The following is an 18,299-nucleotide window of genomic DNA, read 5'->3' as shown; positions in this document are numbered from 1 at the left end:
TGTCACACTTCCTTTCCTATTTTTATCCTATTGCTGCACAAGGCAATTGGTGTAAAGAGGTATATTTGGAAGTAGTGATATATCACTTTTTTTTTTAAAAAAGGATGCGACTGCTGCCAACGAAGCGGAAGGAAATTGCACATGCATACTGCCGATTTGTCACGGGAGCGGGTTCATTAAAAAAAAAAGTTAAATGCCAGGAGAGAGCGGACGCTGGGGAAAAATGCCGGGAGGGAGCGGACTGCTTCAAAAATGCTGTGTGGAAAGAAAAAGCTTCCAGTTCCAGATTAATGCGCATTACACCTATGCGCAGCTTCCGGTCATTGGCAGCAGTCACTCCGTTTCTTAAAAGACATTCCCAAATATGTGGTACAGCATTCCCAATATCTAAATTTAACAGATGCAGAATAATGACAAAACTACCCATTATTGGCACTAAAGAGTCCATAAGGATTTGCATTGCAAGACAATGTTCACACCAGTACATTCAATGCTCTTCTGAGGCGAAACAGGAACAGAGGGAACTTTACTTGGCATTTGTCCATTTTATGCCAGAGTTGGTAATGGTCAGCACTGATGCTGAATACCAACCAAGAAAAATGTTCTACTCCCCAGCACAATTAGAACTTCTAGAAGTTTACAGCAAAGAAAATCATCAGTCCCATTGAGCCTATACCAGCTCTTTGCTAGAGCAATTCAAAATGAATCCCACTACACCTGTCTCCATATAGCCTTGTATCTTCCTCTACTTCAAATATTTATCCAATTTTCTCATAAAAGGTACAATGGTTTCTTCCTCAAGCAGTCACCAATGTTTCCCGTAATTTTATTTTTGGGTGCACGACCCATTCAACTTACTGCACATGTGCGCATTTTCCCACTATAACGCCATGGAGTCGGTTCCGCGTGACCTGCGCCACGCAGCTAAATGGGAACATTGACAGTCACTATGGCAAAGCATTCCATGCTACAACAACAACTTGCATTTATATAGTGCCTTTAATGTAGTAAAACATTCCAAGGCACTTCACAGGAGTGCAATCAAACAAAAATTGGCACCAAGCCAAGGAGAGATTAGGATGGGTGACTAAAAGCTAGCTCACAGGTAGGTCTTAAAGAGCATCTTAAAGGCAGAGAGAAGTGGATGGGCAGAGAGATTTAGGGAGAGGATTCCCGAGCTTAGGGCCTAGACGGCTGAAGACACAGCTGCCAATGGTGGGGCAAAGGAAGTGGGGGTTGAACAAGAGGCCAGAATTGGAAGAACACTGTTCTTGGAGGGTTGCAGGCAATGTTCCCCTTAATTTTTTAAACGGGCTGCGCAGCCCAAAGTTTAATGCTTGTGCGAAATTTCACATTTGAAAATCCGGTCCCGGGCAGACAACTACGCAGACGCACAGCTTGAGGGAATGTTGGGTGCAGGGCTGGAGGAGGTTACAGAAATAGGGAGGGACGAGGCGATGGAGAGATTTGAACACAAGGATGACATTTTTTTTTAAATCAAAGCAACAACCTTCGGTGCAAAGAAATTTATCCTCAATCTGTGATAATGTTAAACTGATGATCACTCGTCACTGACTCACCAAACAAAAGTAGTCTTTAATTATTTACTCGATCAAAACCTCCGTTGAATCTCCTGACATCCCCTGCTCCAGTGGAAATAGTGCCATCAGTATCCTGAGTCCCTCTTCATCATAACTATAGTTTAATTCTGGAGAATCTACACAGAACATTGTATTTAATGTCCTTTCTATAATGGGGGTATCCTAAACATGACACAGCACTTTAACTGTAGTCTAACCAATGTTTTGAATAAATTCATTACTACTTTACTCTTGTACTCTATGCCCCATTTATAAAACCCAAAATTCTACTTAATTAAGTATAGCTTTATCTATCTGCACTCACATTTTTCAGGTAATGATGTATTTGAACTCAAGTCTCTGTTCATCTACATCCTTCAGAGTCTTTCCTTTTAAGTATATATTCCCATTGATTTTTCTTCCAAAATATATTACCTCATACTTCACATTTAACTGTATCTGCCACCCGTCTGCCCATTTCACCACCCTAAGTCTTGAAGTTTGTTTTTTTACAGTCCATTTCATTGTCAAACTTCTTACTTTTGTATCACAAACAAATTTTGAGGCAGTGTTCCCTGTATCCAAGTCCAAATCATCACAGAATAAAACGTGGACCCAGCACTGACCCCTGGGGTACCACTTTCAGCCCTTCTCCAGTCTGAACAGATTTACCACAAATTTGTTTTCTGTCCAATTTTCAATTCATGCTGTTATATTTCCTCTCAAGAGAAGAAAAAAATCAGTTGCATGTTTTATGAGAATGCCTTCTGAAAATCCAAATAAACTACAGACAGCTACTGCTTTCCCTTTACCAATTCAATTGGTCACTTCAAAAGATTCCAATAAATTTGCCAAACCTGACTTGCTTTCAACAAATCCACGCGCTGTTCTTGATTAGCCTGTTAATTTCTGAATGCTCACTAATTTTAACTCAAATTATGGATTCGAAGAGTCTGCCCACAACTGACAACCTGGGTAACCGAAGACCAGTCTATCTTTATGTCCCTTCTTGAAGAAGGGTGCTTCATCAGCTGCTCTCCGATCCCATGGTACAATTTGCATATTTGAGGATTGCAAAATTGTGGCCAGAGCCTCGATGTTCTCTGACTTCTTTCAACAGCCATGCCATCAGAGCCCAATGACTTACCCACCTTGATTTCTGCCTATTTTTCAGAAACAACTCCTTTTCTAGATATTGCTAACAATTGTTCCATATCCTTCACTGGAACATGCATATCCTCACTTCCAAGCGTTGTTAATACGGATTCAAAATATTTAATGGGCCAAAATTTGGTGTCAAAATAATAGCAAGGCTAATGGCGCTCATCGTTATTTATGGGTAAATGGTACAGCAACTTCAGGTGAGGAGCACATGCGTATTTAAATGTGAATATCCAAACGATGCTGTCCAAATTGCGGCGCTCTGTCGTTAGCGACGCTGTTAGCTTCGCGAAAACAGCATCTTGCCCTTAGTCTCCGTGCTTTTTGGGAACTTCCAGTATTTGCCTATTAATTGCCCATTAAACACGCCATAGAAAGTTGTCTTGTCATTACAAGCGCAATTACCCGTTTAACAACGTGATACGTGTTATTGACTGCCAATCAACCTCTAGCACCAAAAATTAACTAGTGCAAGTGTGGAGTCTCATTCCTTCAGGTTTTGAATTTTTCAGGAAGATTTTGAAAATGTCAAATTCTAAATTTTACATTTTTATTTATTTTTCCTTTGTTTCTTTTCTTCTCTATTTCTTATTCGGTACCTGATTTGACATTGAATTCACCCTTTAATTTACTTTCCCTCTCAGTCCTTCCTGTGTTAATTTCCCAATCCTTAAATTTCATTGGTTAAGGAGATACCCTGTTGGTTGCCCTGTTCACTCAGGTCCCAGATGCCCTGTTTCCTTCGCTACGCTATTATCAGCTCGCACTTTCAGCAACTTTGTGGGCAAAACATTTTTGAGCTGAAGGATGCGGGGGGGGGGGGGGGAAGTCTAACTAACAGCACATGCCATTAGATGCCCTGCCACAGCAAATTATGGCCCAATATCTGTGTGGCCCACAAGTATATATTGCTGTTTAGTAGTGGCTGAAGACATAACTTGCTAAAGTCTCATTATCATTTCACCCTCCAGTAAAAACATTGTAGTTCTAGATAATTTACCAGTTTAAATGACTTTCACATTTTAGTTGAAAGTCAAATTATTGAACAGGGAAGTACCCAAACACCAGGTTAAAATGCCAAGAAGGTTTTGTGCAAATCTAAGTGTGACTCTGTTAGTGAAATGGTTAGCAAGCAAGTTTAGGAAATGGTAAAATTACAATAGCATCCAACATTCATAAATTAATGATCTCCCAAATCAAGAGCAATAGGCCATGGACCAAGAATGGCGTTCTTAACAATTAAAGCAGAAGGCTGCAGCTTTACCTGTATGACTGTAGCTACTTGTTGGGAAAAGATGTCAAACAGTTTTATATCAGCAGGGATTCCGGGGCCATCTTCACGATGCGCAAATAAAGCCAACCTAAAAATTGCAAAAGGACTATTGAAGACAATTCAAAGAAGTGAAATGTAAAAAAGCTATTGTTTACTTAATGAAACTGCAGTTCAAGGAAACCTACTGGAATCCGATTCATGCAAGCAGTCTTACCGATCAATCAATGCAATGATAATGTTTTTAACATTAACACTTTGGTGGAGCTCTGCACAAGAACGAAGGAATGGATTCAGTGTCTGCAGATGAAACTCATCAGGGAATACCTGTAAAGTAGATAACTTAATTACTTGAAAGCTTTTTTTTGAAGTTGTATACTTAACATAACAAAATGCATGGGATGTTTCCGGTAAAGGCGCAATATAAATGCAAGTTGTTATTTTAATAGTGAGAGGTGCAGTGCGTTGGTAGTACAGCTGAGAAATCATTGTGGTTGCTACTCAAAGGACTTGGAGGCTTTGATACTTCCCAGGTCACTCAAAGAGGATCCTTTAGCTCTTAAAAAAATTCACAGCCCAATGCCTACAGTAAGACCAGCGTCTTAGAGTCCAGACAAGTGCCACTCTGTGGCGAGCCACTTTTCAGCTAAAATTCAGCATGCATGTTTGACACCATCAAGGGAACTGCACTCCCATAAATTGTTACTTTATTGAAGGCCTCATTAATGCATAGATTTTCAAAGCAGAGTTCCCAGAATTTAGGAAGTCTGTAAAGACATCCTATTTGCACTATGAAATCACCAGATTTCTGTTAGTCTATATGCCAATATTAGCCAGGGATCTCCCAGACAGAAAAGTATGAAAACCACAGCATTAATGAAGTACGTCTGAACAAGACTGGTAGGCAAATGGAAAGATGCAGCCTAACTTGCTCTAAAGCAGGCGTTCTCAACTGGGGGATCCGCGGCCCACTAGGCGTCCATGAGAAGATTTCAGGGGGTCCGCCAGTTGGTTTGTCCCATCAAATAACCAGGGTACACAAAAAGAAAATACTACAAATGCTGGAAATCTGAAATAAAAACAGGAAATGCTGGAGAAACTCAGGTCAGGCAGCATCTGTGAAGAGAGAAACAGAGTAAACGTTTTAGGTTGATGACCTTTTGTCAGAACTGGAAAAAAGCAGGAAATGGAACAGATTTTTAAGCAAGTATAGTGGCTGGGAAATGGGGGAGGGGATGAAAGAACAAAAGTATAGGATAGACGGCAGGAGAGATTAAGAGACATTCAAGGCAAAAGGAGATGGCAATGGGACAGGTTAAGAAACAAAGGATGGCTCTAGATGAAGTGTAAATTGCGCTGGCAGAATGAAAGACAGCTGCCCTGTGGGAGAGAAGAACAGAACAAAAAAGTGTGGATAAAAATATATATATATATATATGTTATGATCTGAAATTGTTGAATTCTATGACGAGTCCAGAAGGCTGTAAAGTGCCTAATCGAAAGATGAGGTGCTGTTCCTCGAGCTTACGCTGAGCTTCCGTGGAACAATGCAAGAGGCCGAGGTCGGTGAGGTCTGAGTGGGAGTGGAGCGGTGAATTAAAGTGACAGGCGACCGGAAGTTCGGGGTCCCCCTTACGGACTGAACGGAGATGTTCTGTAAAGCGGTCACCCAATCTGCGTTTGGTCTCCCCAATGTAGAGGAGACCACATCGTGAGCAGCGAATACAGTATACTAAATTGCAAGTAGTACAAGTAAATCGCTGTTTCACCTGGAAGGGGTGTTTGGGGCCCTGGACAGTGGGAAGGTATAAGGGCATGTGTTGCATCTCCTGCGCTTGCACGGGAAGGTGCCGGGCAAAGGGGAAGGGGTGTTGGGGGTGATAGAGGAGTGGACCAGGGTGTCTGTAGAATACTTAGTGTATGCCTTTTTCTTTAGTTTCAATTTTGCCCTTATTTCTTTATTCATCCACAGCATGTCATTACTGGCCAGTTTGTTCGTACTTTTTAGCAGGATATATTTCTGCTGGACTCTATTGATCACCGTTTTAAATGTTTCCCACTGCTGTTCTATTTCTTTGTCAGTAACTCTTTCGAGTTTACTTTGCCTAGTTCCATTCTATTAAAATCAGCTTTATTCCAATTTATTACTTTGGTCTTTGTCTTATGTCCTTCTCAATCTTTATCTTAAATCTCATTATATTGTATTCACTACTGCCTACATTTTCCACTATGCTTATTTCTCTTATCTGTTCTGGTTCATTTCCCATTACTAGATCCAGCAGTGCTCCCTTTTTAGTTGGGCTTTTTACATACTGGGCAAGAAGGGACCTGCACACATTGTAAAAACTCTAGTCCCTGTACCCCTTCCACTACAATTTGCCAGTTTATTTCAGGATAGTTAAAATCTCCCACAATTATTCTTCCATGTCCTATAATCATTTCACATATTGGCTTGCTAATTTCTTCCTCCATCTCCTTCCCACTATTAGGTGGTCTGTAGTATACCCCAATTAGCGTAATCAATACCGTATCATATTTCAATCCATAGGGATTCTGTTTCTAACCTTTTGTTAGTTATGTCCCTTTTTTCTGCTGCCATTGTTATCTCTAATTAGTACAGCTACCCCACCCCACCCTTCTTAGTTCACTATCCTTTCTGATATGTTATATCCTGCAATATTTAGTTGCCAGTCCTGTTCTCTATATAGCCATGTTTCAGTTATTCCTAGCTTCAGATTACTGCCTCCAGTTCTCCCGTTTTATTTTGGATGCTGTGTACATTGCTGCACAGGCAGTTCAATTTATCTTTAATAATTGTCCATTTTACTTTATTTTTAGCAGTCTTTTCATGCTTCTGTTTTATAACTGTATTTGTTCCCTGGCTGTTTATGTTACCCTTGTTCCTTACCTTGGTCTGGCCTTTACTCTCATCTCCTATTTCTTTTATCTTCAGACTTGTTATTTTCACCAGATCCCTACACACACCCCCCCCCCCCACAACTTACCAGTTTCCAAGTGTCCAAAGTGTACTACTTCACACTGTTACATTAAAGAGCATCTCCCATCATTTCCACCCTTTCACTTAAATTGTGCCTGTGCAATTTCTTGTTCTCTTGTTTGAAAGTCTAAACCTCCTAGCTCATCATCTGCAAATATGGATATATTCCTCTCTATTCCCAAATCTGGTTAATTTCTCATTCTTACATCCTTAAATATTGCTTTGAAAAATGCTCAAGCTTTACTTCTCCCTCCCACAGTTTACTTAAAACTAAACAATTACATTTCACAAATTGAAAACAATTGCTGGTTTCTGCGGGTCCCTTTTTTTCCTCAGCAACCTGTAAATAAAAACATTTAACCAATACTCGCCCCTGAATTCCCACTCAGACCAAACTCCCTCTTTAGGCCAATCTCACTTGCTCATCATAGCTTGAGTTGCAATCTTAATAGCTTACTTTCTTAATAGCTTGCTTTCTTATATACCGCTTAGGTGTATTATTTGAGAAACTTAGGAAGCATCTTCATTTTGTTAGCATATTGTCACTCCTGTTTACATCTGGCATTTCAAGTGTCCAGTATTATCCCGATCCGCTTCAGTAAATGCATATTAGAGCTCAAATGCAGGGTGTCTAAGCTACTGAAGCAGTTGGCCAGGTTCATGCACCACAACAGATGAGTGAGCATCTGTGATTAAAGCAACTTTGGGGTAGCCATAATCATGATTAATGTCCAATACAATCCCTTCATTTCCAACAAAATATTGCTTTCTTTATTGGGAGAAGTATTCTCACAATCTCAGCTCGAGAGAGGGGAGAGGGAGAAGCGAAGAGAAACAGTATTGTATGGAAAACCTTGCTCCCTAGCCTTTCCTTTTTCAACTAAACTTCATCACTACAAATACTTAATTGCAATCCACAAACCAAACATACAGGAATTGTGATTCATTAGTTTTAAAATCAAATCAAGATTTCTTCTAAACAAAATTTGCTTTTATTAAGATGAGTTTGTTTATATGTTACCTGTTTAAAATCTAAATTTTCCAGCTTTAAGCAGGGTTATAAAGGAATATGCAAGGCCTACAATTCAGAGCAGCTGAAGGCAGTGAATTAGGGAAACTAGATCAAACTGGTTCTCCTGTAGCAGGGCTCAGCAAGCTCCTTTGTTTCAGGGCCTATAAAAACAGGCTTTGCAGTGAGGTTTTGCACAGAGTGCTGCGAGTTGGGTGAGTCAGGAAGTTAGGTGAGGGGCTTCACCTTTTACCCTGTAGGAATTGGTTCTTACTTTACACCAAGGAAAGCGGGAGTAGTCAAACAACAACAACAACTGCGAAACCACTAAAGTGACGTCACAACCAGGGAAGGAGCTGATTGGCAAGTAGGACCTGGTGAGTATTTCTACAGTCCAGTCGTTGAAGTAAAAGTAAGGTCTGTAGTTTAGAGTAAGTAGTGTTTAAAGGGAATTAAGTTCCATAGTGTATTTAAATATTCTTTAATTTAAAGGAAGTAAAGGGAGTAAATTAAGGGTAGGACATGGCAGGGCAGCTCGGCAGCGTGGAGTGCTCCTCCTGTGCTATGCGGGAAGTCAGGGACACTTTCCGTGTCCAGGGCAAACACATGTGCAGGAAGTGTCTCCAGCTGCAGCTACTTGAAATCTGCGTTTCGGAGCTGGAGCTGCGGCTGGAGTCACTGTGCAGCATTTCGCAAAGCTGAGATCGTCGTAGACAGCACGTTTAACGAGGTGGTCACACCGCAGGTAAAGAGTGCACAGACAGACAGGAAATGGGTGACCGCCAGAAAGAGTAAAAAAACTAGGAAGGTAGTGCAGGAGTCCCCGGAGTCCATCTCCCTCTCCAACAGATTTTCCGTTTTGGATACTGCTGGGGGAGATGCTTTCTCAGGGGAATGCAGCGAGACAAGTCTGTGGCACTACGAGTGGCTCAGCTGCACAGGAGGGGAGGAAAAAAAGAGTGGGAGAGCAATAATGATTGGGGATTCTATCGTAAGGGGAACAGATAGACATTTCTGTGGCCGCAGACGTGACTCCAGGATGGTATGTTGCCTCCCTGGTGCCGGGGTAAAGGATGTCACTGAACGGCTGCAGGGCATTCTGAAGGGGGAGGGCTAACAGTCAGAGGTCGTGGTTCACATTGGTACCAACGACATGGGTAGACAGAGGGATGAGGTCCTGCAACAAGAATTTAGGGAGCTAGGTAGCAGATTAAAAAGCAGGACCTCAAAGGTTGTAATCTCTGGATTACTCCCGGTGCCACGTGCTAGTGATTATAGGAATAGGAGGATAGAGCAGATGAATGAGTGGCTAAAGAGTTGGTGCAGGAGGGAGGGCTTGTTTCCTGGATCATTGGGTCTGCTTCTGGGGAAGGTGGGATCTGTACAAGTCGGACGGGTTGCACCTGAACCGGACCAACATCCTTGTGGGGAGGTTTGCTAGTACTATTTTGGGGGGGGGGGGGGGAGGTTTAAACTATCTTGGCAAGGGGATGGGATACGGAGTGGAGCTATAGTAGGGGGTGATGCACAGCCAAATATAGAGGAAAAAACAAGTCAACCTGGAAGGCAGAGCAAATATGTAACAGCACAAGGGAGTATGGCAAGGCTCGATGGCATTTATTTTAATGCAAGGAGTCTTGCGAGTGAGGCAGATGAATTGAAGGTGTTGATGAACACATGGGAGTATGATATTGTTGCTATCACAGAGATATGGTTGAGGGAGGGGCAGAACTGGCAGCTCAATATTCTGGGGTATAGAATCTTCAAGCGACAGAGGGCGGGGTGTCGCAATATTAATCAAAGGAGTCAATTACTGCTGTAAGGAGGGATGATATCTTAGCAGGTTCCTCTAAGGAGGCCAAAAATGGAGCAAGCACTTTGCTGGGAGTGTACTATAGGCCCCCAGTCAGGGGAGATAGAGGAACAGATATGTAGGCAAATCTCAGAAGTGTAGAAATAATAGGGCAATAATAGTAGGGGATTTCAACTTCCTCAATATTAACTGGGATAGTCAGAGTGTGAAAGGCTAAGAGGGTGCGGAATCCTTAAAGTGCATCCAGGAGAGCTTTTTGAGCCAGCATGTAGAAAGTCCTACGAGAGAGGGGACGGTACTGGACCTAATTCTAGGGAATGTAGCTGGGCAAGTGGTAGAAGTGTCAGTAGGAGAGCATTTTGGTGACAGTCACCATAATTCGGTGAGATTTAAGGTAGTCATGGAAAAGGACAAAGATGGACCGGAAATAAAGGTTCTAAATTGGGGGGGGAAGGCCGATTTTAATATGATCTGGCAGGATCTGGCCAAAGTGGACTGGAATCAGCTACTTGTAGGAAAATCCACATCAGAGCAGTGGGAGTCTTTCAGAAAGGAAAGAGTACAATGCCAACATGTTCCCGTAAAGGTCAAAGGTGAGACCAACAAACCCTGGATGTCAAGGGATATACAAGAATGGATTCGGGAAAAAAAGGGAGACTTTTGGCAGATACAAAGGACTAAACAGTGGAAGCCCTGGAGGAGTATAGAAAGTGCAAGGGGGTACTTAAAAAAGAAATTAGGAGAGCAAAGAGGGGGCATGAAAAAACACTGGCGGGCAAAATAAAGGAAAATCCCAAGGTGTTTTATAAGTATATTAAGGGCAAGAGAATAACCAGGGAAAGAGTAGGGCCCATTAGGGACCAAAGTGGCAATCTGTGTGTAGAGCTGGAAGATGTAGGTGAGGTTTTAAATGAATATTTTGCATGTGTTCACCATGGAGAAGTACGATGTAGGCATAGAAATCAGGCAGGGGGATTGTGATCTACTTGAATAAATTAGTATTGAGAGGGAGGAGGTACTAGCGGTTTTAGCGGGCTTAAAAGTGGATAAATCCCCAGGCCCCGACAAGATGTATCCCAGGCTGCTGTGTGAGGCAAGGGAGGAGATTGCAGGGGCTCTGACACAAATTTTCGGAACCTCTCTGGCCACAGGGGAGGTGCCAGAGGACTGGAGAACAGCTAACGTAGTACCATTATTCAAGAAGGGTAGCAGGGATAAACCAGGGAATTGCAGGCCAGTGAGCCTAACATCAGTGGTAGGGAAATTATTGGAAAAAATTCTGAGGGACAGAATTAGTCTCCACTTGGAGAGGGAAGGATTAATCAAGGATAGTCAGCATGGCTTTGTCAGGGGGAGATCATGCCTAACTAATTTGATTGAATTTTTCAAGGGGGTGACTAGGTGTGTGGATGAGGGTAGTGCAGTTGATGTAGTCTACATGGACTTCAGTAAGGCTTTTGACAAAGTCCCACATGGGACACTGGTCAAGAAGGTAAGAGCCCATGGGATCCAGGGCAATTTGGCACATCGGATCCAAAATTGGCTTAGTGGCAGGAGGCACAGGGTGATGGTCGAAGGTTGTTTTTGTGACTGGAAGCCTGTGTCCAGTGGTGTACCGCAGGGATCGGTGCTGGGTCCTTTGCGGTTTGCAGTGTACATTAATAATTTAGATATGAATGTAGGAGGTATGATCAGTAAGTTCGTAGATGACACAAAAATTGGTGGAGTGGTAAATAGCAAGGAGGGAAGCCTCAGGCTACAGAACGATATAGACAGGATGGTTAGATGGGCAGAACAGTGGCAAAGTGTGAGGTGATGCATTTTGGGAGGACTAACAAGGCAAGGGAATACACAATGAATGGCAAGACCCTAGGATGGACAGAGGATCAGAGGGACCTTGGTGTGCATGTACATAGATCCCTGAAGGCAGCAGGGCAGGTAGATAAGGTGCTTAAAAAGGCATATGGGATACTTATATTGGGAGGTTATGATGGAGCTGTACAAAACGCTTGTTAGGCCACAGCTGGAATACTGTGTGCAGTTCTGGTCGCCACACTATAGGAGGGATGTGATTGTATTGGAGAGGGTGCAGAGGAGATTCACCAGGATGTTACCTGGGCTGGAGCGCTTCAGCTATGAAGAGACTGGACAGGCTGGGGTTGTTTTCCTTAGAGCAGAGAAGGCCAAGGGGGGATCTGATTGAGGTGTACAAAATTATGAGGGGCATAGAAAGGAGCTTTTCCCCTTAGTAGAGGGGTCAATAACCAGGGGGCATAGTTTCAAGGTAAGGGGCAAGAGGTTTAAGAGGGGATTTGAGGAAAAACTTTGTCACCCAGAGGGTGGCTGGAATCTGGAACTCATTGCCCAAAAGGGTGGTAGAGGCAAGAACCCTCAACATTCAAGGAACATTTAGATGAGCACTTGAAACGCCATAGCATACAAGGCTACGGACCAAGTTCTGGAAAATGGGATTAGAATAGACAGGGCTTGATGGCCGGCGCATACACGATGGGCCGAAGGGCCTCTTTCTGTGCTATATAACTCTATGACTATGAAAGTTCAACACGTTGACTTGAAAAACATCTACAGACCAAAATAAATAGAACTTTACCTGAATAATGCATTCCATGAGATACTCCTGAGCCAAACCATCCCTACAGTTTACAACTTGCTCCAGTATTCCAGTTAACACAATCTGGAGAAAAAAAAATATGAGAATTAGAAGTGTGGGTCAGTTGGGAGCATGCTCACCTCTGGGCGAAAGTTGTGGGTTTAAGCACAACAGCAGGTGTTTCAGGTCATAATCTAGGCTGACACTCCAACGCACAAAGTGCTACATGGTCAGAGGTGGATGCAATGCTACATTTTTTATAAATTAATTCACGGATGTTGTCATCGTTGGCAAGGCCAGCATTTATTGCCCATCCTTAATTGCCATTCAGAAGGGGGTGGTGAACCTCACGTGCTGGGCTTCGCCATCATGGAGGATGGGGATGTTCATAGAGCCTCCTCCTCCCCCCGTTAGTTGTTTAATTGTCCACCACCATTCACAACTGGATGTGGCAGGACTGCAGAGCTTTGATCTGATCCGTTGGTTGTGGGATCGCTTAGCTCAGTCTATAGCATGCTACTTCCGCTGTTTAGCATGCATGTAGTCCTGTGTTATAGCTTCACCAGGTTGGCACCTCCTTTTAGGTATGCCGCTGCTCCTGGCATGCTCTTCTATATTCTTCCTTGAACCAGGATTGGTCCCCCTGGCTTGATGAATATGCCGGGCCATGAGGTTACTAATTGTGATGTAATACAATTCTGCTGCAACTGATGGCCCACAGCGCCTCATGGATGCCCAGTTTTGAGCTGCTAGAGCTGTTCTGAATCTATCCTATTTAGCATGGTGGTAGTGCCACACAACACAATGGAGAGTGTCCTCAGTGTGAAGACAGGACTTGGTCTCCACAAGGATTGTGCAGTGGTCACTCCAGTCATGGACAGATGCATCTGCGACAGGTAGATTGGGGAGGACGAGGTCAAGTAGGTTTTTCCCTCATGTTGGTTCTCTCACCAGCTGCTGTAGGCCCAGTCTGGCAGCTGTGTATTTCAGGACTCGGTCAGTCGGGGTGCTACCGAGCCACTCTTGATGATGGACATTGAAGTCCATCACCCAGAGTACATTCTGTGCCCTTGCTGCCCTCAGTGCTTCTTCCAAGTGGTGTTCAACATGGAGGAGTACTGATTCATCAGCTGAGGGAGAGTGGTAGGTGGGAATCAGCAGGAGGTTGCCTTGCCCTTGTTTGACCTGACACCATGAGGCTTCATGGGGTCTGGAGTCAATGGTGAGGACTCCCAGGACCACTCCTTCCAGACTGTATACCACTGTGCCGTCACCTCTGGTGCGTCTGTCTGGCCGGTGGGACAGGACATACCCAGGGGTGGAGATGGAGGAGTCTGGGACGTTGGCTGAAAGGTATGATTCTGTGAGTATGACTGTCAGGATGTTGCTGGACTAGTCTGTGGGACGGCTCTCCCAATTTTGGACAAGTCCCCAGACATCAGTGAGGAGGACTTTGCAGGGTTGACTGGGCTGGGTGTGTCTTTGTCATGCCTAGGTCAATGCTGGTTATCCGTCTGATTTTATTCTTGGCTTGCTAGGCCATTTCAGAGGGCAGTTAAGAGTCAACCACATTGCTGTGGGTCTGGAGTCACATAGGCTGGACCAAGTAAGGACCAGCGGTCCCTCGAAGCTGCGCAAGCTCTCCGCCGGTCCCGCGCATTAAATTTCGTGCATGTGCGAATCTGTGAATGGGCTGTATACCCCAAAAAAAGAAATTGGGGGAGAACATTGGTATGGACAGCAGATTTCCTTCCCTAAAAAGGACATTAGTGAACCAGATAGGCTTTCACAAGAATCTGGTAGTTTCATGGTCACCATTATTGATACAACTTTTTATTCCAGATTTATTTAATTTGCTGAATTTAAATTCCCCAGCTTCCACAGTGGGATTTGAACTCATTTATCTGGATCATTAGTCCAGGCCTTTGGGTTACTACTCCAGTAACATTACCACTATGCTACTGTACCCACCGAGACACAAATTGCCTGTTCTGGTAGGTCTGACCTGTAAATTATTCCAGTCCTCCGAGTAATATTCATCCCGCAATCATTACCATCATAAAACAGATCTATTTACTGTAATGTGTTTCTTTGTGGGATCTCACCGAATTCAAAATGGCTACCACATTTTCCTACAAAAGTCACTGTACTTAAACGTATTACACTGTATGTGAAGCTCTTCAGGACGTTTTATAGATACTATATAAATTTAAGTCTTGTTGAAATATTAGCCACTGCCCTAGCAAACCACTTCCTTTTACTACATTTCCTCATACAGTTCCAATTTCAACTGTACATCAACGATAAAGAGTTGAAATGTATTCCACTTGAGATTTCTCAAACTGCTTCCCCAATTCAAACAGCACAGGTTGAAAGACATTCAGAAGCCAACAGCGAGAGAGAGATCGGGGATGAGGAAGAAGAAAAAGTGAACACTGAGGCACCATCATCATTTAAAAAGAAGCAGCACTAGCATTTCAGACAATATGTTCAATTCTGCCAGAGCAGATTTTTTTTTTTTTTTTTTAATGAATCCGTCATTCCTTGAACTTTCTGGGACATACTGCAGGTAATCTTTTCCCTGGTGTCACACATGCTGCTCTGAACCAGTGACCGAGAGGTGCACAAAACAGCCTGGGAAATTACCTGGATTTTTCCTGATTGAGAATTCTGTCGGAAGTACAAACCCAGCACTTCATATTAAGCTGGTCATTCTGCATATTAAAGGATACATTCTTCATAAAGTTGGGCACAAAAAGAGAGTCCTTGCTATACTATACTTTTCACTGAATCTCAAACTACATCATCAGACTTCTTTGGGCAGATATTACAAATAGTCATATCAAGATCCTTTCAAAACGTGCAGAAGCAAATTCTTACCTGTTTGTACCTCTCCACAGTAACCCCTTCCAACTGACTAAGTCGGACTAGGTTTGTACCAACAAGGATTCGCAGTTCCTGACGTTCACGTTCCCGTTTTTCACGGTCTCTGCTGTGACCCTGGTGCTGCATTCGCACCCAGAGTTTGTTCATTTCTGCAAAGTTCAGCAGCACAAAGTCCATGGAATCATTGATGTCTCCAGTAACAACTTCTCTGCAATTTAAAAACACAAGCCAGCTGAAACCTGTGATACATCATAGACACCAGAATAACTTGTCATCTTAAATCTTGCTCAGTATTAATGTGATAGCCTCTTTAAATTCTCTTACAAATTTTTTTTAATTTTTTTTTTACTAATTCCAACTAATCTCAGAAGAAAAAAAGCACCGGTTTACATTTTTGTAACATGTTCAGTGTTTACCAAAGTACTTTGTTTATGGTTTGCTCCAGTATAGAGTACAGAAAAAGCAGCATCACTGTTACATCGAGTGCACAGCACAGAATCAGGCCATTCGGTCCAACTGGTCTATGCCGGTCTTTATGCTCCACACGAACCTCCTCCCACCCTCCTTGATCTAACTCTATCAGCACATCATTCTATTTCTCTCTCTCATGCACTTATCTAACTTCCTCTTAAATGCTATTTGCACCTCCCCCCCCACAAAACATGTGGAAACATTTTCTTTATGATAATGAAAGGGTTTGATAGGGTATACATAAAGGCCTCTCATCAGGTCACCCCTCAACCTTCTCTTTTCAAAACAGCATTACAGCCTGTTCAGCCATTCCAATAAGTATATCTTCAGTTCTGGTATCACCCTTGTGAATCTTTTTTGTACCTTCTCCAATGCCTTTATATCCTTTTTATAATATGGAGACCAGAACTGTTCATAGTACTGCAAGTGTGGTCTGTTGGAACATGGTACATGATGAAACATGGAGAGGGAAGAGGTAGAGAGCTTGATGAGATATTAAGGCTAGCTTAGCATAAAGTATAGGGAGCAACACTACAAGATAGTGTGCATTTGTTTATTAACAAGTATTTTCTTTATATATTCATATAGGTAATTACAATTAACTTATGAGCCAAATGAACTAGCTTGGCAGAGAGCTTGCTGGAAAATTAAATGTTAACTTAGCATAAGAAATAGAAATCACACAAGCTTGTATGTAAGCTTGGTAACAACAGTAACTTAATTGTAAGTATCGTGCCTGGACCTTGAAAAACTTGCCAAAGAAGAACTTTTTACAACATTTGCATAGGAAACCAGATTGAAAATGCAGCTGAAGACAGTGTAATAAGTAAAACTCTATTGTTCACACTGACAAGAGCAGAGTGGTTAGGTGTTGGGAACAGACGAGATAAGGGATGCAATGTGCCATGGAGCTTGGGCCTTGGTTCAGCCTGGAAACCATGGGAAGGTGACTGAAGGGGAGGTGTCATATCACAGAAGGAATCCAATCAAGGGAGAAGAGGCAAATTCGAGTTTACGAAGGGGACAAGAATCATACAAAAACAGACTGTGCGCGCTTAGGGAGTTAGTGCACCGTGATCCTGACCAACGGTTCCACCACAGACCCAATTCACGTACGAACCGGGGTCAAACAAGGCTGTGTCATCGCACCAACGCTCTTCTCAATCTTCCTTGCTGCAATGCTCCATCTCACCTTCAGTAAGCTCCCCACTGGAGTGGAGCTAATTTACAGAACAAACGGGAAACTGTTCAACCTCCGTCACCTCCAGTCCAGATCCAAGGTCGTCCCATCCTCTGTCATCGAATTACAGTATGCAGACGATGCTTGCGTCTGCGCTCACTCGGAGGTCGAACTCCAAACCATCGTAAACACCTTCACCGAAGCATACGAGAGCATGGGCCTTACAATAAACATCCGTAAGACAAAGGTCCTCTACCAACGTGCCCCCGCCACACAGTGCTGCCCCCCGATTATCAAAATCCACGACAAGGCCTTGGACAACGTGGACCACTTTCCATACCCCGGGAGCCTACTCTCAACAAGGGCAGACGTCGATGACGAAGTCCAACACCGCCTTCAGTGTGCCAGTGCAGCCTTCGGTCGCCTGAGGAAGAGAGTGTTTGAAGACCAGGACCTCAAACCCGGCACTAAGCTCATGGTCTACAGGGCAGCAGTGATACCTGCCCTGCTGTATGCCTCAGAGACATGGACCATGTACAGCAGGCACCTCAAAGCACTGGAGAGGTACCACCAACGCTGCCTCCACAAGATCCTGAAAATCCATTGGCAGGATAGGCGCACTAACGTCAGTGTTCTTGCTCAGGCCAACATCCCCAGCATCGAAGCTCTGACCACGCTCAATCAGCTCCGATGAACGGGTCACATTGTCCGCATGCCCGATACGAGACTCCCAAAACAAGCGCTCTATTCGGAGCTCCGGCACGGCAAGAGAGCCCCAGGTGGGCAGAGAAAACGCTTCAAGGACACCCTCAAAGCCTCCTTGAAAAAGTGCAACATCCCCACCGACACCTGGGAATCCCTGGCCCAAAGTGGAGGAGAAGCATCCAGGAAGGCGCCAAACACCTCGAGTCTCTTCGCCGGGAGCAAGCGGAAGCCAAGCGCAGGCAGCGCACGTCAACCCAAGCACCCCACCCACCTGCCTCTTCAACCACCGTCTGCCCCACCTGTGACAGAGACTGCAGGTCCCACATTGGACTCATCAGTCACCTGCGAACTCATTTTTAATGTGGAAGCAAGTCACCCTCGGTTCCGAGGGACTGCCTAAGAAGGAGAAGGAGGAGTGCAACAAGGGAATAGTGAAATGCGTGTCTACATTTCTGCACTCGTATCTGTTTAACCTACTTTGCTTGTAAAGTGCTTTGCATACTGACTGAAGAAATAAAGGCATTGAACCTGAAGCAACGACTATTTTTGTTACCACTCAAGTGAAGAGACAACGTGGGTCACTTTACCTACATCATGGTCTAACCAAGGTTCAAT

General features: G+C 43.6%; 1 protein-coding gene across 1 annotated transcript in view; it reads right to left on the bottom strand.

The window, feature by feature from the left end:
- The window catches only part of vps35 (VPS35 retromer complex component), an 80,263-nt gene that overhangs the window by 34,177 nt on the left and 27,787 nt on the right, over positions 1-18,299 (bottom strand). The window contains exons 6-9 of the mRNA XM_085991526.1: positions 15,323-15,536; positions 12,443-12,526; positions 4,229-4,338; positions 4,006-4,102 (exon numbers count right to left, since the gene is read on the bottom strand). Coding sequence (XP_085847652.1) covers positions 4,006-4,102; positions 4,229-4,338; positions 12,443-12,526; positions 15,323-15,536 — 505 coding nt within the window. The remainder of the gene's footprint in view (positions 1-4,005; positions 4,103-4,228; positions 4,339-12,442; positions 12,527-15,322; positions 15,537-18,299) is intronic.

This window comes from Somniosus microcephalus, chromosome 6 (genome assembly GCF_052327205.1).
Source record: "Somniosus microcephalus isolate GS21.2 chromosome 6, FLI_Smic_1.0, whole genome shotgun sequence".
NCBI classification, from domain to species: domain Eukaryota; kingdom Metazoa; phylum Chordata; class Chondrichthyes; order Squaliformes; family Somniosidae; genus Somniosus; species Somniosus microcephalus.
The sequence above is the reverse complement of the archived record's forward strand: the minus strand, read 5'-3'. Positions and strand labels throughout refer to the sequence as shown.